The sequence below is a fragment of the Sturnus vulgaris genome, chromosome 5, assembly GCF_052056855.1.
Source record: "Sturnus vulgaris isolate bStuVul1 chromosome 5, bStuVul1.hap1, whole genome shotgun sequence".
In the NCBI taxonomy this organism is placed as follows: domain Eukaryota; kingdom Metazoa; phylum Chordata; class Aves; order Passeriformes; family Sturnidae; genus Sturnus; species Sturnus vulgaris.
In genome coordinates this window covers 67,473,355-67,496,348 of record NC_142247.1, presented here as the reverse complement: position 1 = coordinate 67,496,348, position 22,994 = coordinate 67,473,355, and the positions used below count along the sequence as shown (strand labels likewise).

Genomic DNA, 22,994 nt, shown 5'->3' with positions numbered 1-22,994 from the left:
CATAACTCCACAGTGTTTTTGCAAAGGCAGCTGCCTGAAAACCCCTTCCCTGGTGCTGCTGAAGAGGAGCTGACAACCTGTGTTGTAGCTCAGGGAACTGCACCAGCTCCCATCCACAGGGTGTGCCTGACCTGCAGGAGCAGCTCTCAGCAGAGCACAGCTCTGCCCACCAGCAGCACTGGACTGCAAGGCCTGAAACTGGCAGGAGAAGGCGTGAAAAACTAAAGAAGCCATTGTGGCAAATGGGCACCTTTCCCAGCCAGAAATAATAAAACCCTGCAGCATGACTGCCTGCCTCCCACTACCCACCCACAGTGACAATACAACCCTGGCAAGCTCATAAAAATAACACTGACTTAAAGAAAACAAAATTTAGGCATGTTTTTCTAGAGTAACTTTTCTCTGAGAATTACTCACAGACAGTTCACTATTTCCTAGAATTTAAGTACACATGTCAAACTTGAATCTGACTTGAAGGGAAAGGCAAATTAGAATTACAAATTCAGTTTGCTTTTCTGTATAGAAGAAAAAGTTTAGTTTTATATTCTGCTAGCCATGGGCAATATGTACAAAGTTAAATTACGAACTAGGTTAATATCAAAAGTTTATTAATTCTACCTCGAGAAGCTGAACTTTTAAAATAAGAATAGAAAGCTGATGGTCTGCCTCAAATGTTGAAAATCTTACCACAACTGTCAACCATGACACAGAAAGAGGAAAATGGAAGAATAATCCCTAGCTTTGGATGTACTCAGGATTCAGATACTTCTGTAGTAGCAAACTTGAGATGTACAGAGATTCTTCATTTTGTAACAGAATAACAGATATGCATTCTCTATTAGAAACTTCTTCAAAGACCAAGCCAAAGCACATTAATGATGGATTTTGAAGGCTGACAAAGCAGAAATGCAGCTACTGTGGAGAACAGTGTTCTAAAAAACAGGAACCGCTATTTCACTCTAACTCATGTTTTCCCAAATTCCAACCTAATCAAACCTGTAAAGGAAGAGGAATTTTCTACCCACTAAAGAGTGTTATCATCTTTTTAGCACCTCTGTTTTCTGTGACTTAGTCATTTTCATAATTCCAGCAACTGAAAGATGGAGGATTGTTAGCATAAACAACCCAAATACCTGTAATCATTTGGATAAACTAATTTCTGCATTTTAGGTGTTGGAGGTGAATAAATCTGAGGCCAGAGAGAAACAGATTAATGCTTCAAATTCCCATTTAACAGATACTTGACTGGAGCAGTATGTTTAACCAAAACCCTCAAGACTGGACACTGAGGTGCATCTTGAAGTATGTTATTAGACTCCTAAAGCAAAACCTAAATACTCTAGCTCAGCTCCCTTATTCAATCTGTCTATTGATGTAGGTGTGTTGGACAATTAACAGCCCAGTTTAAAGCAACAACATCAAACAGGAATCACCTGAAGGCAACTGTTCAGTGCCACCAATATTCCAGCTTTTCACTGTCACCATGCAGAAGTACCCTGAGTAGTGAAGCAACTCCACAGTTAGTGGGGTGTTCAGTGCTCCAGATAAAGTCAAATATAAGCCTCAGTATCAAATTAAATGCTGTTACTTTCATAGTCATAACACACCAACAAAGCTCAAGGATAGGGGATCTCAGCAAATACTCGTAGAACTGTGATACAGAATCACAGAATTGTTTGGATGGGAAGGGACTCCTTGAAGATTGAAACTTGAAGACTGCTCAAAGCCCGACCCAATCTGGCCTTGAATGTTTCCAGAGATGAGGGAGCCGACAGCTCCTCTAGGCAACCTGCTCCAGTGCCTCACTACTCTCACAGGAAAGAACTTTCTCCTAATACATCATCTAAACATTCTTTCAGTCTGAAGCCATTCCCCTTGTCCTGTCACTGTATGCTCTTATGAATAGTCTCTCTCCATCTTTCTTCCTTCAGCTACGAATATAAATGAAATCACTGAGATATTTCAGATGAACAGCTTAACATAAAGGCCACAGATTGAATGAAATAAATCTCCATGCAGAAATGGGAAAAAATATCAAGTATCATTCCCTCCCTTACCTCAGTAACATAAGTGCTGGGTAAATCAGATTGAGAATCCTCATTCTGTTTCAGGCCAGCATCAGCAATCTCCTCCTCTGTTCTTACCATAACTCCATCCATCAGTTCTCTACTATCCCTGCTGCTAAATTTGGAAGCATCATCTTCATTGTAGGCTGACTGCTCTTCATCACTCAGCTTGGACTGATGGATATCATGTGGGAAAGTATTTGCTCCGAGGGTGTCTGGAGGATCTGTCAGGTCAGCTGACTGAATGTCTGAATCCACAGTCAGTTCTGTCTGGGTGACAGAGGAGGAGATGTCTTCAGCAGCAACGGTGCGGATTATGACACTCGGCGTGTGGCACTGCACTGTGACGTTGTCACTTGTGTTTAACAAATGCTCTGGCTGTGAGCAGCATTTGCAAAAAAGAGACAAAACCCCAAAAAAGGTCAGAGACTTTGCTGCAATTACCTACAAATCTTTCAAGCAAATACAAGCAAAAAGATTCCAATTGCTAAGTGTAGGTTAGAGTTTTATATATCCAGTATGTCAGCCCAGATCAGCGATTGACCTTTCCTGTTCCTAAAGGATAACTCTGTAAACTGAATGGGGTGTCATGTGCTTTTTAAGTCACAAATAAAGTAAATACATAATAATATGAAAGAGGCAACCATTCAGATGAGAATCACTATAGATTCAAAAGTCCAGTGCTTTTTCCACTGAATTTTTCATCACTTTCGTGATTCAGTCTCCAGTTTGCTTCCCCTTCCATCCCTCTAACAAAAAGTAATACCTGTCACTACTAGGATTTCTCCATTTAGTGGCTTCCTCCCCAGCAAAGCCAAATGTGCTGTGGATCAGTATCTATTTGTGAGAGTAGCTGAAAACATCACAAAACAACATTTGGCTTTGCTGGGGAGCAAGCCACTAAACGGAGATATCCTGTGCAGAACTTGCTCACTAAGCTAAGTTCTGAAGCAACCTGAGGTTGCTTTTTAAAAACAATATACAAACCCCCAAACTCTTAGTCCTCAGGATTTTAAGCAAAGTAACATTGTTATGACTTAAGAACAGCTTTGCAAGTTTAACGTGCATGTGCAGGGCCCTGCATTACAATGTTCCCCTTCCCCGTGTCCAAAGCGCAGAGCTCTCACAGATAAGGCGTGAACGATGATCTGCTCCGGGGAGGCTGGAGCGGCCGCGGCCGTCAGGGTCATGGTGGGACTCGTTGTCAGCGTTAAAGGGAGGCCTTGGCTCGAGCTTGTCTGCAGTAAGTAGGTACCTGGGGTCCCAGTCGGCTGGAGGTGGAAAGACTGTAAAAACAACACAGGTTTAATACCCAAACGCACTGCCCAGTTCTTACTAGAGTATTTTGATTTACATGAACCACTCTAATTGTAACTCCCCTGGAAAATCACCACATCAACCCAATCCCTTCTGCACTGACTGCTGCACTGCACTCAAAAAGCAGAAAAAAACCCTCATCTGTAGCCTTAGGCTACCAAGGCAAGTATAAAGGGCAGGAGCCCAGCAGGTCTGTATTATGCTGTACAACAGCAGGTAAAAAAGGAACAAATTCAACTTACTTTTGCATTGAGATGGAAGAGCAACTGTGCTACAAATTACAGGACAATGGAACTGAGACAATCTTTACTTGCTGGGAGCTTTTTCTGTCTCATGTCAGATTTCAACAATGAAAAAATTCAAGCACAAAGGAAAACTTCATAGCACTAAAACAAATTTAAAGCATTTAACTATAATTCACAGTTTACTCAGCAGCCCTTACTTTCAGAAGTAAGTTTTAGAACTCTTCTTTCTATTTGAAAACCTCCCCTTTTTTTTTTTTTTTGAAATGCACAGTTTTATAGTCGAAGAAGTAGCTGGGCTGCAAAGAGAAAAAACACAGTAACAAACACCAGTTACTTACTGGAAGAATCTCAAAAGTCTGTAGTGTTCCACTGTTCAGTGTTATTGTCTCAGAGTCAACAGTAGCAGCAGGGGAATCGGTGGAGGCTGCAAAAGGAAGGGGAAAAAAAAAAAGGAAAAGTATGTAAACAGAATGTTCAGCCCTGCAGAGAGCATAACATACTATAATTAATACATGGCAGGGTACTGTTAATTCCCCTAAGAGGAAAAAGAAAACTGGCTGCAATCCTAATGACAAGGTTCTCTAATTGGTACCCAAAATGCAATACTATTTAAAGAGAGCATTCTACAATCCAAAAGAGCAAAAGAAAGAAAGTATGGGTTTAGCACATAGAGATAAAAGCAGACAAAGTTTCTGATATGGTCTAATTACTTTTTTTAATGAGATTTGCAAGAGGTTCTAATGCAACGATACCCTTTGGTGTAATGATATCCTCTGGATCATTTACTGCTTGTTTTAAACCGGTGTCAGGCTTAATATTGTTGTATTTCCCACAGACCTCTTTTTCTTTTTTTTTGTATTTTTAATCTTTTCTTCCCTCCACACTATGTCCATCCCTGATGAAACATCAGATGCTTCCCAAGATATTTGCCTATCCTGTATGTTATGACTGCAGTTTATAAAAGCTGTAAGTACTCTTACTACAACTATGTAATTATTTATGCAATTAGCTCCACTAATTCTAAAAGCAGTGAAGAGAAGCATTGAAAACCGTTGATGTACCAGGTATTTTAAGATCCTCAGGTCCAAACAACTTGTACTCAAAACTTCATAACCATAATTATCATTTCTACTTACTCTTAAAAAAAAATCACAAGTTCCAGGAAGGTGAAACTGCCTGGAGCTTTCCAGTAATTTCCTAAATACCAGAACGGGAAAAGATCTACAAGATGATAACAGTGACCCAAGTACTGGAAACTTTGCCATCTCAGACTCTGTGGCTGCAAAATACAGTAATTTTGGTCTCTTAAGAAGATAAAAGCTCAATTTTTGAAGCTTTTATTGTTGCAGGGTACGTTCAAGGTTTCCTGCTGCAGATTTCCTGGTACTCAGCAGCAGAGAGCTGTAAAGTGTGGCCTTTCAGTCACCCAGCCAGTACTTTCATTAAACCTCAGGACTTGCCCCTTTGAAACCCTGAGCCTTCCACCAAATGCAGCTGAAAGTGGCTAATAGGTTCAGCTCTATTGGGACTATGAAACACACAATACAAAATTCACTGTGTCTACACAGCCAGAAATTCTTCAGAAAAGCAGACTAAAATGGGGAAAAGGCTTGTTAGGCAGACATGGGCAAGTGAAGTCACAAAATAACCATTACAGGATTCAATTCAGAAAGGATTAAAGATTCCAGGATCTCAGCCCATCTTGCCTGCTCATCAAAACCCATCAGCTTCACTCAAGCTTCATTCAGTCTGAGAATACTGACATACTATGATAGACCAAAAATTCTTGGCTTGGTGTCATCTGTCATTCTAATTCGAAAATAAACCACATAAAATGAAAATAGCACTTAATAAATAGATTAAGATAGATTGACCTAGCAAAATTATAATCAGAAAATTGTTTGCCAAAAGCGTATTCAGGGATAGTGTGAAGAATCAGTTTGTAGACTGATCAGAGCAGGGTGCTAATAATGCCAACCCCTGTGCAGGCCATTCATTTTAGAGCTGGGACTCGATGACCCATGTGGATCTCTTCCAACTCAGAATATTCTATAACTAATTTGTTAATCAGCAAGACCAAACCACTAAATTTTGCTAATAAACTTTACAATGACCAATGGTGCAAAACAAAGTACAGTGCAGATGACAGACTGCGTGTGACTGGAGTTACTTTATAACATAAAGTTACTTTATAACACAGAGTAGACCTGGTAATCAATGATAATTGATGTTAATGAGCAAAGTTCATCCTTAAGAGCATGGGAAGCATCGATTAAAAAAAAAATACAGTAGTTTAGCAGAACACTGGCTGAATGTTGGTGTGCTTTGAAGCTAACACTTTCCAAGTGTTTGCGCCTAGAAATAACTGCATAATAAAGGACTAGAATAAAACACTTATACCTTCTCTTCAGTGCCCTGCATCAGAACTTAGGGACTTAGCAGTCTATGTAATTTACAAAAGGAGAACTTGTACATAACGTTCACTGTTCTGCACAAGAGTGACCAGAAACAACTTAAGGAATAAACATACATTATCTTCATTAAGAGGTTTGTGCACTGAAGGCTTTTTAAAGAACATGCTATGTGGCAAACTCCTGTGCGCACACACACGGACAGACATCTACAACACCTGTGTCCAGGTGCTCCAATTGTAGCTTCTTGGAACTACTGTTACAGCAACATCTATGTCTGCCTAACTAAGTAAGAAACAGGAACACAGGAATGTTTCATCTGAAGTTATGGCATGACTAAGGGAGAATTGATACAACTCATTAAAACATGCTCACTCATCCTTCCCCACCTTAGCACAAGCAGGCTTCATGTTTTGTGTGCGTGGTTTGTTTCAGTACTTACAGACGTGGGTGATCTGCACTGGGATCTGCAAAGCTGCCACGGGGCTCGGGGCACTGCCTGTGCTCTCCTCCAAGCGAGCCACCCGGATCTGCACGTGCTGCACCCCCGAGCTGGAGTTCGTGTTTGCTAAGCCACTGCCACATTTGTTCTCTGGAAGCTGGTGCCCTGGATTGTTTTTTTGGTTCTCGTGGAGCTGTTTAAGACCCTTTATCAGCACTGAGAGAAAAAACACTCATGCTAAAGCAGGCTGAAGAAGCACATTTGAAATGCTGCAATTGGTGATTTACCCAAGATGAAAAGAAAAACAAAATCCTACAGAAACCGGAACTTAAGCAATCTCCAGAGATGCATAAACGAGAAATTTAGCACATACATAGACCACTTATAGCTAACTACAGAAGTGAACTAGATTTCCCCATGGAAGCCAGGCATTTCATGATGCTTGAGGGAAAAAAAGAACACACATCCCGTAAAATATTGGAACTCTCTAAAATTATGCATGGTATATCCCTAAGCTACAAACAAGTGCCACTATCACTAGCTGTGTAATGCTGCTACCAGAAGTAAATCCTCCAATCTTCCACAATAGGGAAGCAAATTTGTTCAAGAGCTTGACAGAAATGTCATTGAAAACAGGGAGCAAGAGAGAATGAATCCCAAGTGGTTATATTACAATTCTTCACCTGTGCATGTGGAGGCCCATTCTCCAACAGAACCACCTGTGACTGCTTTGGCCCTTCAGGGGGAGCAGCTGACATAACAGCAGGTTACAAAACCTGAGGCATCAGCTTTTCTAGCATTCATCACAGCAAACTGCCTAAACATCTCCCCTTTGTCAGGGAAAAGTGAGCAGAGGCTGTTGATTCAGTGTTGCATTTATCTTATTATTTGATGCAACAACTGCCTATTAATGTGTGGTAACAAGGGCTCTCCTCCCAGCTGCAGCCTTGAGGCAGGACTAATATATAACCACACTGTCAACCACAGCACAAGTGTGCATTAAATTACATCTTTCATTAATTATGACATGACTAATCTCTCTGATTTTTTTCCTCTCCCCAAGTCAGACAAAGGGAGGTCTGAAGGTCACAGACACCCCTTTGGCTTAGGCACTAGTTTCTCCAAGCCAGAATGGGAAAATGGTATGAAATGTATTTGAGGGAGCTTTATACTCCTGATGCCTCCCCTCCTCCTCACTGCAGCTAGCTTAGTAGATCTACCTTCTGCCTACAGCTAAGACTCAGCACCTGACAGAGATTATATTTTAACATCATAAAGGCAACACATCTAACCTGAGGCCACAGTTAGGCTGCAGATACATATCCTCTTCTACCTGAAGAGGTCACTGCCCTCCATACCAAAGATCAGCATCATCTGAGATGTGCCAGCTGAGCTGCTTATATACATGCTCTCACTTTAGCCAAAGGAAGAAGGGATGGTAAGCTCTGTCTAGGTGTACACATCAGCTTGGCCTGTTTGACTGAAACACTTAAGGACTGCTTGTAGGAGCAATTCAGCCAGAAGATCCAAGGGGCCAGTAACTTCCAGCAAAAGAGCAATATGCTCTTTGGCCAGCAATGCTGTAAGCAGACAACAAAATGCAGCCTTACTCCTTTGAAATATGTGAAAGGAGCTTTCAGAAGAGAAGTGTGCAGGTAGTACATTACCAGGGAATGAAACATCTTTGTGGTTTGCAATCTGTCTTTTAATGGTCCACCATTTACTCCGAAGCCACTGTGGGGAGCGGACACTGCTCCATCCTTCAGCCAGTAAATCCCAATTGATGTCATTTTCATCAGAAACTTCAAGTTCCGCTATCCTGGCAGGATACAGAAAATATTGACCTGTTAGAAATCGCCCTCCAGAGCGGCAGGGGTGTCGCACATGTCCGGCCGTGTCACACGTAACAGCGCAGAACGACATGCTAGTGACCAGCCCACCAGAGCTCAGGGATCGACACAGGCTTCCAAGGCTCCACGCTGCCAGAGGTCAAGCAGAATCATAAACAACAGAAGATGGACTAGACCTGTCACATGATCCAGTCCATCTCCTTGCCATGCAGGATTATTCTCCTTATTTACTTATACATTAGGTCTTAGATCGGATTATTGTGAAGCATTCCAAGTGGTGGTACTTGCATCTTTTCTTTTTGAAAAAAAAAAAACATTCTCCAAACACATCTCCAAGGCAGGAAATACTTCCTGAGATTTCACTCTGAACATTCACTTAATTAATTTCATGTTATGATATTTACTTGTTTTCTTCTAAGTAACAACCATCCATCCTTAACACGGATTTTTGCCTTCTCTCAGATGCTTCTTAGCCAAAGTAGATGAAGTTAACTACAGCATTAAACACTTTCTCATAAATCAATCCCACTATGCTCTCCAGATAAGGGACAATCTTCTCTAACAGAATGTGTTTGAAATCACTAAAAATCTCTGAATTGCCCTTATCTGTACATGAAGCATATGAAAGAGAGGTGAATAGTGAGGGGAACATATTTTGGTGGAAGTTAAGAAAAGTCCTCTTCACAAACAAAGCAAGAGCACTCTTGCTAGCTAAAGAAAGAAAAAAGTAAAACCAAAAAAAAACTACCAAAACCAACCCTGTAGGATGAGTAAAAGATGTCTGGACAGACCAAACCACAATTACTAAGAAATATACCCAGCACATTCTGAAATGTGGAATCAGGATCCTCATTTTGAGTTAATGTCAAATGGCTTCAGTAAATTTGTTAATACTGCTTTGTAAGTAATCCTTAGATTCCCTCAATGTCTTGGCTTTTTATTCCCACCCAACCATAAAAATCCAGTGGCTAAAAAGCCTGAGTTAAAGGCAGGTAAAATGGGAGGAGGACTGGAGAGAGCAAAAGATTTCCAAAGTCACTACCAGGTTGCCAGTTCAAATGTGGTCAGAGATGCTGATATCCAATCAGGGTTTATTGGCCTACATGAAATTAATTTGCAGTCTCAGTTTAGCTCTTTGTAGACAAGATGTCCACATCACAGAAACCACCACCACACTTGACCCTTGTTGGTCATCTCAGCAGAGAGGCCAAGGACTGAACGGGCAGGGAGACTGAGCTACCCTCCAGTTAAGGGTTAAAGCGCATCGGTGGGGCAACGTGTGGGAAGCTTGCATGGTTTGCTGCCTGTGCTGTACCTTTTCTGTGGAATAAAGAAGACTTCAGTCTCCAGGGTTTTCAATCTGACACCTTTCACGAACACTAACATTCACTAAAAAAACAAAAAACAAAAAATATGTTCAATAATAAATCTCTGGGAACTGTAAACACAGCAGTGATTTTTGGAAGGTTCTAGAATTTTCAGTGTCTAGGAAACCAGCAAAATGGACCCCAATGGAATCCTGCTAGCAACACATGTTACAAACCTTGAAAAGTAACTAAAATAACAAACCTCAAGATCAGATTTATTTCATCCTCCTTGGTCCACTCGGTGCCCCCACTCTGTTTCCAGTTGAGATAGTTGAGCCATTTAGAGCGGCACTGCTTCTCTGAGCGTGTCCCGACCCGTTCTGCCACAGCAGCCCACGACACACCCTGTGTGACAATGTCACCTGGCTCTGTGCTTGTCAGCTCGTGCACTACTTCTGCCAGTCTTTTTTCTTCTTTCTCTGTCCACTTCCCTGAAAGAGAGATAAGACCAATAACTTAACTAGCAGCACATACCCTCTGTTCTGATTCATAACATGCCAGCAGACGTTTCATTCCCATGTCCAACACCTTATTCCAGATGCAAATATTAATTTGTGAAGAAGACACAATTGCTCTTAATTACTAGCAATTTATATTGTATCCATTCTTGATTAACAAATCAACAATTCCATTGTTCTGCTGCCAAATTTATTTTCTCTTTCTCTCACAGAGGAGTAAGACCACACAGAACTTGTCCAAATAGTGACCAAAGCAAATTGATCCATGGTATCTGAACTGTATTAGCTGGAGTGAATTAACCATGCAACAATTTAGTGGACATTATTCACATAAGGTCTGACTGAATTTTCCTTTATATTTGAATATATACATTACAAAATAAACAGTACTTAACTCCTGAAGTGCATCGGTCTCTCTCTTGACACCAAACACACAGTGTAAATTTACAATCATGAAACACAAGGGACAGAATTTTTACCAGAGTATTCATTTCTGACACCAGCATTTAGCTCACCTGTGTTGCAGGTATCCTTCATCAGTCTACATCGATCCTTTACAGATGAAGCACTCCTCCCCAGGGCAGCTCCTATTGTGGCCCAATCATTACCGTGCTTTACTCTCAGCCTAAAGAGAAATGTGCTCATTAGCACCATATCCAGTTAGGAAATTACCAAAGTATCAAACATTCTCTAATAAAATCAGGATGAATGTGCAGTTTATAGGCTTAAAGAGAGAATGAGGAAATCACTTTGCTACTTCACTATCAGTATTTTCTGTTACCTTTTCCTATGTGTTTCTAGAAGCCTTTTGGACCAGTTAAGCCACAAGATATTTATAAAATGCATATTATCTGTCTTGCAGGAAGATTGTGAGGCTTAATGAGTGTGTTAAACACAATATGAATGTTTAGATAAACAGCTGATTTCCATTCTATACAGGTTCCTCAATGATTTTCAGGTGGTGTAGAGAGCACTTGAGAAATTTAAATAATGCCCGATAAAAACCCAGGCATCCTACAATTTAAATTAAGCAAAACACTGCATAATCACGTTCATAATTTTAGCAATCATCTTCCTCCACATGACAGCAGGTTGCTTATAATGCTGATCCATGATTAGTTCTGACACATCTGGAACCACAGGCACCTTGTGAACGACACAAACTAGATCAATTGATCCAAACAGATCCATCAATGTGATGCAATATATTCCCTCCCTTCCTTCAGTCCAACAGTTTCTTCCAACTGCCCAGCCCTAGACATGTACAGGAGGGGATAAAGTCTGCAGCCCCATCTCCTTGATCTATCAGTTTCATACTCAAAATTCAGCTTTCTGAGCTGCATTGATAATTTATGTATCTGTAACACTTCCTAGGGGAGACCCTACTCTTGATCTGCCACTTCCTTTAGGAATAACCTTTGCTCAGATTTTGTAAAGAAAAGGGACTTCTGTTTCTCATAACCACAATATTGACTGTGCTTGCAAAAATCTGAAACCTTCCTAGTTATAACAGAAGCCTTGTTTTAGAACTTTGTTGCATATTGTTAGGTCTTGAACACACACTAGAAAAAAATTTACAATAATCCAAATGTATTTTCATTCTTCTTTAGACAGTAACCACTTATTTTGGCTAGTGTTGGAGCACTCAAATATATTTGAAACTCTTCAGAGATTTAATATAAGGAAATCTTTAAAAATTGATCAAGCTACTAAATATAAACAAGGAAGAGTGACTTTGTTCATGAGATAACTTACTCTTTAAGCTTTTCAATTTCCTCAGGAGTATACCTAAGCAACAGGTAAATAAAAAGACATTATTTTAAACAGAAAGCATACAGAATAAATATTTTTATCTTACTAACCACACAGCACACACTTAGTTACAAGAGATTACGGAATTTCAGCTATAAGAAACAATCTGACTGAATACTTTGGAAGAATGTGAGGAATAAATGTAATTTTCTACATCAGTGCATTTCTAAGGTTAACTGGTATAAGATTCCTCTCATTTGTCAGAAAAATTCCTCATTCTCCATGATCTTACTCCTATGAACAGAATTAGAATTTTCTGCATTAGTCTTTCAAATAAACAGCTTCTTCCTTACTGTTCCAGTTCACCATCACCATAAAGCTGACTTTCCATCAAAAAAGTATATCAGCACTGAGAAGATATTTTTTTATTTTCAACTATCTTCAAAAACTAAAATATAATATCCTTTCTGGATGGCACCAGATCACTGCTTTAAAAAATGGCAAGCAAGGGCATAAGGGGTGAAGATCAATTACTTTCAGGTCACAGCTCCAGAAAAAGTTACATCTCAGCAGATCCATGCTTGTGTCCAAGTCTTCTCATCATATCAGAATCTGTTATTTACCTTTGTTTTGGGTTTTTTGTTTGTCTGGTTTTTAAAGCTGTCATTGAATACCATCAATTGAACACAACTATTGTCAAGGATGATCTCTCAGAACTGAGCAGAGGTGACATATTAGTAAGATCTAGTTCTGTTTGGCTAAAATTTTCTGTCTCACATAGAACATGTCAAGAATACATATATGACCCTACTCATACCAATAAAACCATGCAGCATTAGAGGGTTTCATACTTTCCAACATGGTTTCTGTCATCATACATGCGAAGAACTCTTCTATAGACAGCAAAGAGAGGCCGATTCAGACCCCAAGCTATTGTCCTGTAGAAATCTTTTCTTTCATCTTTTGACATTTCAAATATAATTTCAGTGGCATCTTTTATTCCACGGGCCTAGAACAAAGCATTTAGAAAAAAACAAAAACAAAAACCACAAACAAAACACCTTAGATAAAGTCTCCTAGGAATGAAGAAGTAGAACACAAGAACTGAAGCCATTATGCAACTTTCTGTGTATCACAAATACTACAGTCCAAAAGTAAAACTGAGTATTTATGGATTACCTTCCTCAAATACAAACTCTTGAACACTAGGTTTTGCTGTTTTGGTTTTTTTACGTTGGAGTCCAGGGAGACACAGAAATTCTACCACCTATCCACATAAAATAAAAAAAAAACCTGTCCAATGTATATTTTAACATCAAAAATTGAACCATCATATAGAACATTATGGAATATGTACTGTGGTGGAATTAGTCTGGGGCCCTACAAGGGAAGGTTGTCAAACAGTGTTATATTGATTTATTACATGATTTTAGATATTCCTTATGCAAAACCAATTTCTTTCAATTAAACTACTCTTCTTGTTCTGATGGAAACTCAAATAAATTCAATACAAAAACATGAAATATAACAGTCAAGCTTAACTTCAGCTTAAATTAAGAATCACTGTATTTCAACTATTCAAAGCAGTACAAGAAAGCAGATAAATGGGAAAAGAATGAATCAAATGATTTATCAGTAACTGAGAAAAGTTATTTAGCTAGCTCAAAAAAGCTTCACTAGATTTAAAACGTAGTATTGCCCATGAATGATTTTGTGGCAGAAGCTCTAATATGTGTGTGGGCAAACACTCTTTTCAACCAATGCTGTGGATTTTTATCCCAATGAACACTAAATTCAGAGCTTTTTTTTTAAACCACAAGTGAAGGATAGTGAAACTGTTAATATCCAGGCTATATATTCTCAGTTGTAAGGGCTCAGATCAAATATTCCGAGCTGCAAGCCTACCACAAATATGACTTACGGGCAATTATCACCGTCAGTGTGTTCACCACATGCCCATTTATACTGAACTCTGACCCCAATAATTTAAGGGGAAGAAAGTAGACACAAGCATCCTGCTAGTATAGTACACAATCACAGACTTGGCACCAAGAACATCTGAAGTTGTATTCAGTGCTCAGGAAGGAAAATTATCTCTACTGCTAGTGCAATTTTTTCCCACCATCTTCAACAAAGGATTTGTGACTTCTCAATGTATAGTCAGAGAAAGATATTTAACCATATAAAAGGTCTTGTCAGGATGCCCAAAATGGGCTTACCCAGTACAAGAATTAAAAGCAATGTTACATCCAGTAGTACTTAAATCCTGTCTATGAATAAAATTTCAAATTTCAAATGGGTAATGACCATTCCTACAACAAACCAATTCGAATCACTTATTGCGTGCTCTGGGAAGTACTAAAGAAAGTTGATTTCTTGAAGGAACTGCATCACCACATCAATGAGCAGGGAACATACTCTAAACATACCTTTAAATAACGCTCAATGTTACTCATCAAAATGTCAATTTCTTCCTTTGACCACATCCCTTGCTTCCATTTATGGCCTGAAAATAGAAATGACAACTAATTACTGACGTGAAGCCCAGAAAAAACAGCAAGAACAGAAGTATATGAAAACATTACCCATACTGCAATTAACAAGGAAAAGAAATAAAATATAACTAGCATTAATTTTAAACAGGTATTATTTAATAACTGACAGTAACCGTCAACTAATATTTGAATAATGTGAGTCAGACTCCTCTTCAAAAACACCCCATTTTTTAAAACAGAACATGAACTCCTCTATGTGCTGTCAAGTCACATTTTCAGGCTTTCTCTTCAGCTGCAACTAGAAAATTTCTGTCTTTAAACTGACAGCTGAAATTTCTATGCACTCAAAATGATTCCAGAAGCTGGAACTTAAAATATGACTCAGAAGATTACCTGAGGAATTGGCAACAAGGTGGGGTTCTCTTGCATGCCTTAACACTCCTAACGTGAGAGTAGTGCCACCTACTGTGAGTGCTTTTCACAGAGGTAAGTGCTCCATTAAGCCTTTTTTTGACAAGCTGGCCCCCATCTCTCTCCTTTTTGCATTTGGAGTAATGCTCAGGGGTCACAGTCAACATAAAACCTTGTGGTGGGTCTTTTACTTCTCCAAATAAAAGTGGCAAACCAATAGAAACAAATAACGTTTCCTCTCTGTATACGCCTTTAGGAACTACAATGCCAGCTAAGCTTTAAAAGCAAACCCAACCAACTTTATTCAGAGAGAAAATTTCAAAACTGAAGTCTATCAATAAATCATTAAAATATTCCTACTTTAAATTATCCTTTTTTCCCCTTATGGTCATACCATACTTTTAATTAAGCTTATGCTGGTGTGACCCAGTTTACATACTGGTGTGTGCTGGCTACCTGCCCACCTCTGCTCAGAAAAATCAGGGTACTTCCTTCTCAGCCTGCTAATTACCAGAGCTCAGAGACAGAACACACCAAAGAGACTGTTCACTCAAATCCAATTATAATGAAAAGTACAGGCATTATTACTAATTCCATTGGAAGTGGTGAGAGAGTACTCTTTCCCTGTGCTCCATAGCTTCAATCTCTCCTTCCACAGTTACAGAAAAATAATGTACTCCTGTAACTGTGATTCACACAGGTCCAAGCCTCTGAACTGTCTTAATGGGACGCCGCTACTCTTGATATGGAACAACCTCTAACACCAAACTATTTTAGGAAAGGACATATATTCTGCACTTCACATGTTTGTATATTCATAGTCAGGATTATAATAACCTGCCCATAGGTCTGGGAAGAAAGCATTATCAAGTGGAGACTGCTATAAAATTATGAGCTCAGGCAACACATGCCAAACTCTAAGCTAATGCAAAAGACATACCCTGGCATTCCTCCACTGCTGATCTCTCTCTGACAAACCATAGAGCTTAAAAGAAAAGTTCAGCCAGTAGAGATTCTCAGGTATTTTTCCTAGCATATTTTACTAGAAATATCCTCCTCAAGTTATTAATCTCTTAACTGGAATCATCAGATTGAGTGCCTTCCTTTGACCACCTGACAATGCTTTGTCTCTTCCTAAAGGTTTCTAACAAAAAAGGGAGTTGCTCTGAACTGACTGAAAAAAAAAATGTTTTTCCTCTTGAAAAAGTGAAAGTCAAAGTAGGACAAACAGTAGAGGGGCTGAGGAAACTAGAGAGAAAACACGTCTTCGTTTGACACTAAGTTTTTTCTCTAGGTTTAGAAAGGCACTTCCCCCGTGGAAGGGAAACAAAAAATGAAAGTTCTTGAGTTCAGCAACTACTACATTATTGCACAGATATATTTGGAAAGGGAGGAATGCCCAGTGGGGTGGAAGTTTTAGGAGTAGTTGAGATTATTTCATTACATCCTGGTCTGCAGGCGCCCTCTTCGTCTGAAGCAATTCCATTAACCTGAGCACGGATTGTTGTTTTTCTTGGTGTACCCCACTTCCCACCCCGACAGACAAACACAACTCTATGTCCCACCTGGGCTGACACACAGCACCCACAGCTCTTCTCTACTGTGCCCACTACTGTCACCTCTGCAGGCATGGCCCATCTCCAAAAAGCTGGACCAGAGATTACTTCATGCAACTTGCAAAATGTTCTGAGATATTGGAATAGTTTACCTTTCTATATGGGAGAACTGCACTTGAAGTAACCTACCTTTATTGGTTAGAGAATCCTTATCCTCTTTGGTTGTGAACCAGGCTTGACTAACAGCTGATACTTCTTCATTGCCCATTGGGGAGATTTCATCCAACTGCTCATTCTGAAGAATCTTGAAAAGATCAATATGAAATAATACAGTCAGCTATTCAGATGTTTATATCACTTTGCAATTAACATGGAGACATAGTTTGAAGGAAATTAAATCAGCACACTTCGTCACCTTGCTGACTCTTCAAAAATGTCAGGTCTTAGACATGGCATTTGAATTATCACCTTTTTTAAAACACCTGAGTAAGATTTAACATATTAATATACAAATGTTGTGAGAATTAGTTAGGTAACATTCTTCATCTCGTTTAATGTACAGTGAGTGAGAAGAGTCTCACTGGCTGTGGTGGAAACTGGACTATATACAGCATCTCCAACCTAGAACTTTTAAACATGGTATACCCACAATGAAAACTGCATGTAACTGTTAGGACTGGCGACAAGACAAAGTCTATTGAAGCCTGTTATAAAGCTTAATTTATAATCAAAGAATGACAGAAATAACAGACAAACACAAAAGAGCACATAATTACAAGTGGAGGGCTACCTCTATTACTCTTTGCAGCATTACTCTTTGGGCAGTAACTTAAGACTACAAATAACCTCTCTCATTCATAAAATTATTCAATTGTCCTTTTACAGACCAGCATTTTTACAAACAAAACCCATACTCAGAAATATTTGCCTCAAAGACTCTTATTAATTTAGTACGTATTTCTGATACTTGTTTCCCTTTTCATTTCAATTTAAATAAAAGCATACATCAAATAAGTAAATTTTGAAGTTTTACTGTACCTGAATCTGGGTAACAGTTCCTTCATTAATCTCATCTTCAGCTACCTCAGTGGTAGCAGTCATGGTCACCTCAAAGCTCTGATCATTTTCTGAAACTTCAGATGGGTAAATTAGTTGCATACTTAACTCCTGAAGCATTTTTTTACATATGCTATAAGTTTTATAAATTGAAGTGAAAATTTTGAAGAGCCTTATTTGGTATTTATTTGTTGACACAGTAAATTCACTAAAATGATTAGCAACTGCTTCTCTTCATAAAATTTAAATATGGCTTTTGAAACCTCCAGTTTTATGCTTGACTACAACTATGACCTACTGTGAAACATAAAAAAAATGTGTTTGATGAAAAAATTTGAAACTATATTAATATTTGTTTTCCAGCCCTACCTCCAGTATTTTCCAGTTATTAGACAACATTTAAATCTTTTGGCTGCATGCATTTTCCCCAGCCCTCCTTCAGCTTCAACATAATAATGCCTTTACTGCTAAGAATTTCTACCTAGTTTCACCAAATAAACAGGCGCTCTAGGTACTGCAAATTGGTATTTTAACTAGTTTTGGTTTCGTGTCCCTTTGGGACAGTATATTAAACTTTCTAATACTCAATCAACTTCCAGAAGACTAATTCAGTATTCATCCTATCTTTTTTACATCACTCTCTTTTTACATATGCCTCAATATTACAAAACACTGAAATACTAAATATATTGTCTGATCATTAAAAAAAACCGAATCTCTTTGCAGGAGAGCATCTAGTTTGTTGTTGATTTACTTATCCTTAATTTAATCTAATGCACCTGTGCCTGCAAGTCTCTAAACTACTTTAACACAGGCTTATTTTGCCAGTACTAATTGCTGCAAAACTATCCAAGGCTAAAAAGAAATATGATATCCAAGTATATTAATAAAATTTGTAAGGAAGAAAACCCATGCAGAATATTCTAATTCAAGAGTCCACTTCTAATCTTTACCAACAGGTATATTTGCTACAGGAGTACATAAAAGAACTTACTTGGAACTGCAACAACAGAAATGCATGGAGTAGAATCATCAAGGCTTTGATCATCCTCTGATAAGCAAAGCCTCTTGTGTGGAGGTTCGGAGCTGTCTTCAGAGTCTACTTCATCAGCTTCTGACAACAAAAACACACCCAGGTTACTTCCTGTAAGCTAAGTGGAGCCTTGGACAGAATTGTCCTAAAAAGCAAGCCAAAGCAAATAGTAGAAGCAAATGTGACAGGCTGGTTCAGTGCTTTGCTGCTGCCCAGGAACCTGGTCTAAGCTAAGGGCAACAACATGCTTTCTTCAACATGCACTTTCTTTGAAAATTCCATCCACAGCCTGTTAAACACAAATCAGTCTACAGAAATCTGGGTACGTGCTTGGTTCTAAGAATCCGTTTCAACTGAAATAAACCATAGCAGCTCTATCTTTGTTGGGCACACACAGTTTTGGGATTTATACCTAATTCGACACTTTATCACTCTTTAAACCAAAGCAGAACAATTCCTGCACAATAAGCTGCACCTGAGTAGCTCACAGAGTGTGGGCAGGGATGCATGGTGGTCAGATCAATCAAAACAAAGAAGAAAAAATACTATGTAATACAATTCTATACCATTTTGAGGGCAATGAAGAATTAGGTTCCCTTCAGTATCCTGAGTCAAAGTCACAGAGTTCACGGTTTCTACTGTCACTGTGTCAGACTCTTCTTCAACTGTGCTCATACTCAAACCTGAAAGAGCAACACACAGATTACGTTTCTGCTGCTGGAATCCACTTGGACCATAATGCTCCTTCCATGCCCCAAACAACCAGCAAAACTCCCACAGGGGATGAGCCTGCTCTTTCACATGAAGCATCCACAATTTCAGACATTCACCTACCTTTACTTTCCTGCAGACTTATATTGCACAGGGTAAAACCAGATAGCTTTCAAGTAACTTTTCCAGTTAAAAATAGTACCTAAACTCCCTATTAGGAGGATTTGCAATCTACTGATCTCTTTTTTTTCAAACACAAACCTAGGCTATTACTTTTTCAGCACTTCTAAATTATTCACATCTGATGATTTTTGTCCAGTATTTGTTTCAATGTTAATTTAGTAATTCTACTATTATAGAACTGAAAGCTAGGCAGGACTGACAAATATTTTTCTAGTATCCTATTAATCACAGCTGCCCTATTTATAGACTACCAACTTGCAAAGTTTTATTCTCCTTCCATGAATATAGCTAAATGTGAAACTTACAGTTTTTCTTTAGCATTTTATTAACAAGAGCAACAGAAAAATTGGTTGCAAGGAATCACTAGTAAAAAAATTACTGAGAGAATAAGTAATCCAGGATAAGCCATATACATTGAAGTCACAGAATTAGGGCAATATGATGTGTCTCTGATAATTTCATTTCCATTATAAAAGTACTGCAATGAAACACAAAGTCCCTAAGAAATTCTATGTAAACTGCCAGCAGTAATTCTGAAATAAAACAAAGCAAAACCTACAACGAAAGTTTTCTCCAAGTACAAAGAGATGCAATCTTTGCTGCTGCATTAGCTAAATGAAATCACATCCAAAATATCCAGCTTTGCAAAGATTTCATCAGTTTTAAGCTTGCTTTTGTTGACTTTGGCAGAGATTTGTAAGAAGAAAATATCATCCATGTCTCCTTTAACTGCTCCAGTCCTTTTTCTGTATTTCCTTATATGTCAACAACAACAAAAAATTACTTTTAACATTTATTTTGAAGCCAAAATGTCGTTAAAAAATATCTGGCTATAGCTTAAGAAAAAAGAAATCACAAATACATTATACATTTTCCATGTTCTAGGCAGGGATAGCCATATACCCGTATGCAAGCAGAATTTGCAACGTGGATTTCAAATTCCCTGTATAATGTTAACATTATTGCATCAGCAGGAGATTATTTAATTTTTAATCAGAAAACATGTTCTTTAGTACTGAAGATTCCCAAGAGAAGCGTTATCCTGGAAAGATAAAACTACTGCCAGTCCTTCTAAAAAAACTACTTCTCACCTCTCGAGCTTGTTGAAGGTTTGGCACATCTTTAAGCACACACAGTGACTGATTCCTCAAATGAAGTGATATTACCCTTCTGAACATGTAAAAAATTTCAGATAGCACTGACATTTTAAATCAGAGGGTTCTCAAACTTACTTTCACATCTACCATCAGCAACAGATCCTTGCCACATGCAAGTGTAGGAGTAACTCCTTGGGATTCATCTGCTGCTGAGTTTTACAGCCTGTGCTCTATCCTTCACTAGAAGCTGCTGTTTGCTGCATGGCTGTAATATTCATTTTAGGAACCCAATGAGGCATCCTTAATGCTAAAACACGAAGAAAGGCATCCGAAGTGTTACAGCTAAATTAGCAGACTGTAACTTTTTCAACCCAGTTTTAAGTTATTAATTTAGTTTTTGGGGAGTGAACAAACTGGACCAAAATAAACAGATTCTCTTTTTCATGTTCATATGTACTTTCTGAGTAAGTTTAACTGCAGGGACTGTTGTAGTAAAAATCCCTGAAGTTACTGGAAATGAGGTGGAAGATTCTTCCTTAATTTTTTGTCAACTAGTTGTCACAACATTTATTTTTCTACAATCAGTTGAAAGCACCCATTTTACTTGTCACCATTTTAGAGGCCTGAAAGATATGAGATTCATAAGATACATAACAACAGTCATTTATTTCACCTACAGCTGTTCTGAATAGCACCATCCACAGCAGTAGAGCAGACCATTCCTTCTTTTATTTTTGGAAGCCAGACGAAAATTGAGTATAGGCACAGCAAAGCGGGGTCTTTCTTTCAGCAGTTACTGAGGACTTCATGAAAATCAATCTGTATATTTAGAGGATTTGGCTACCAAGTAAAAAACACAGGGCAATTAATCCTTTTACATTCTCTGCCTTGCTGGTTTGCAAGTTAGGAGGGAACAGGACACAGCATAAAAGGGATCCACACATCCAAATATGGCATTCCCAGAGATGGCGAGGAAGGGACACCACGATCAGTAGCTGCTACTCTGACTCTTCCATCCAGAGCTGTAACAGGATTTACCAGACAGTGGCTCAGCACATCTGAGAGCACCACTGACTCCTCTGATCAAGTCACAAATGTGCAGCTGTCAGCTCAGCTCCCATGAATTGCAGAGCACCAAAAACTGGGCACTGCACTTTGCTCAAGGACTGTGATTTCCCAAGAAACAGTCCTCAGTGTAATTCCTGGACTGAGGACGGGTTTATAACTCCTTACTGATTTCCCAAAAATGGCTTATGTCACCTGCAAGTGCAGGCTCTCCCCCCAAAAAATGACACTCTGTGTAAGATACTCAAGATTTAGCATACCTTAAGTTTTCTGAGTAAAGGTAATAACCTTGACCGAGCCTTGATAAAAACTTGAAAAGAGCTAAATCCTTGATTTGATTTCCATCAATTTTAATGCATATAGCCTTGGACCACAATTGAAAACTGAGTAGAGAGAACATGAGGAACGAAGTCAAAGTCAAAAGCATATTCTGGACACTATTTTTTATTCATCAGACAATACAAATACAAGAAAACTGAAAGAAAACCCAACCGACCAGGTTCTTTCAAGCTACATTCACCCCAGGGACACCAACCCATTAATACATGAATGAATCAGCAAAATCAGGAATAACTGCGGTGGTTCTTCTGAGTGAACAGGAAACAATCCCCAGATCTTACAAACCTCACTGTTTCACACATAAATAACAATGTAGCTACCAGGTACACTGAACAGGCATCAAATATGACACGTTCACAGGGAGCTCAGAGGCCAAAGCCCAGTGCTGATCCCCGAGCCAATGCCCTTTGATACCTTCTCATCGTGTTAGCTTTTGGGGATGAGACCAGTGTTGGATAGAAATGCATCAAAAGTGTGGATGCCATAATCCATTATGACACAGCACCTTAGTCATCAGTGTCAATTCAATTAACATTTTTTGCCTTGCTGGATTTCTGTGTGGATTTACCAAACCCAGTATTTTTTAGGAGAGCATTACAATTTCAAACAGGTTTCAACATGCAGCCAAAGAGGTGGGAAAATACTTCTGTCTATAAGACTCATTTAATACAGATTTCTAATTTAAGTTTTCCACTAAAGCCAAATAATAGAGATGTTCTTATTTATTTGGGAAATATGCAGCAGAATTATGGCAGGAAAAAAACAACCCAAAAAGCTGATTTTCCACCAAGGTGAAAAAAAAAATTACATCCTAATACAAAATTCCTTTAATTCTAAATAACCCTCATCAAGCAAACGGGCTCAATTATTCTGTGGGCCGTAAAAATTAAGCACTTCTAAGAAATAGTATTTTTACTCTTGCAGACAGAATTCTGTCATTGCCCCTAGTTATTAACTGAACATTATGTCTAGTCTTCGGTGGACTGTTGTAAATCTTTTTAAATTTCTGTAGTAAATTGTGTTAAAGGCTGCGTTCTCTGCACTGGGCAGTAAGCATGTTTCACTAAGTTCTGTAAAAAGCAAATTTTGAAGATTATTAGGGGAGGTTTTCAGTTACTGTGGCATTTAACTGGAACAATC

General features: G+C 38.7%; 1 protein-coding gene across 2 annotated transcripts in view; it reads right to left on the bottom strand.

The window, feature by feature from the left end:
- The window catches only part of DMTF1 (cyclin D binding myb like transcription factor 1), a 28,507-nt gene that overhangs the window by 2,998 nt on the left and 2,515 nt on the right, over positions 1 to 22,994 (bottom strand). The window contains exons 2-15 of one of the 2 annotated variants that reach the window (XM_014883112.2): positions 19,026 to 19,142; positions 18,421 to 18,540; positions 17,409 to 17,503; positions 16,560 to 16,674; positions 14,338 to 14,414; positions 12,760 to 12,917; positions 11,912 to 11,944; positions 10,672 to 10,781; positions 9,901 to 10,129; positions 8,149 to 8,300; positions 6,482 to 6,697; positions 3,967 to 4,052; positions 3,194 to 3,352; positions 2,058 to 2,444 (exon numbers count right to left, since the gene is read on the bottom strand). In XM_014883112.2, the coding sequence (XP_014738598.1) occupies positions 2,058 to 2,444; positions 3,194 to 3,352; positions 3,967 to 4,052; positions 6,482 to 6,697; positions 8,149 to 8,300; positions 9,901 to 10,129; positions 10,672 to 10,781; positions 11,912 to 11,944; positions 12,760 to 12,917; positions 14,338 to 14,414; positions 16,560 to 16,674; positions 17,409 to 17,503; positions 18,421 to 18,540; positions 19,026 to 19,134 (2,046 nt within the window). In that variant the 5' untranslated portion in view covers positions 19,135 to 19,142. The remainder of the gene's footprint in view (positions 1 to 2,057; positions 2,445 to 3,193; positions 3,353 to 3,966; positions 4,053 to 6,481; positions 6,698 to 8,148; positions 8,301 to 9,900; positions 10,130 to 10,671; positions 10,782 to 11,911; positions 11,945 to 12,759; positions 12,918 to 14,337; positions 14,415 to 16,559; positions 16,675 to 17,408; positions 17,504 to 18,420; positions 18,541 to 19,025; positions 19,143 to 22,994) is intronic. The other variant, XM_014883111.2, reaches the window with a different exon arrangement.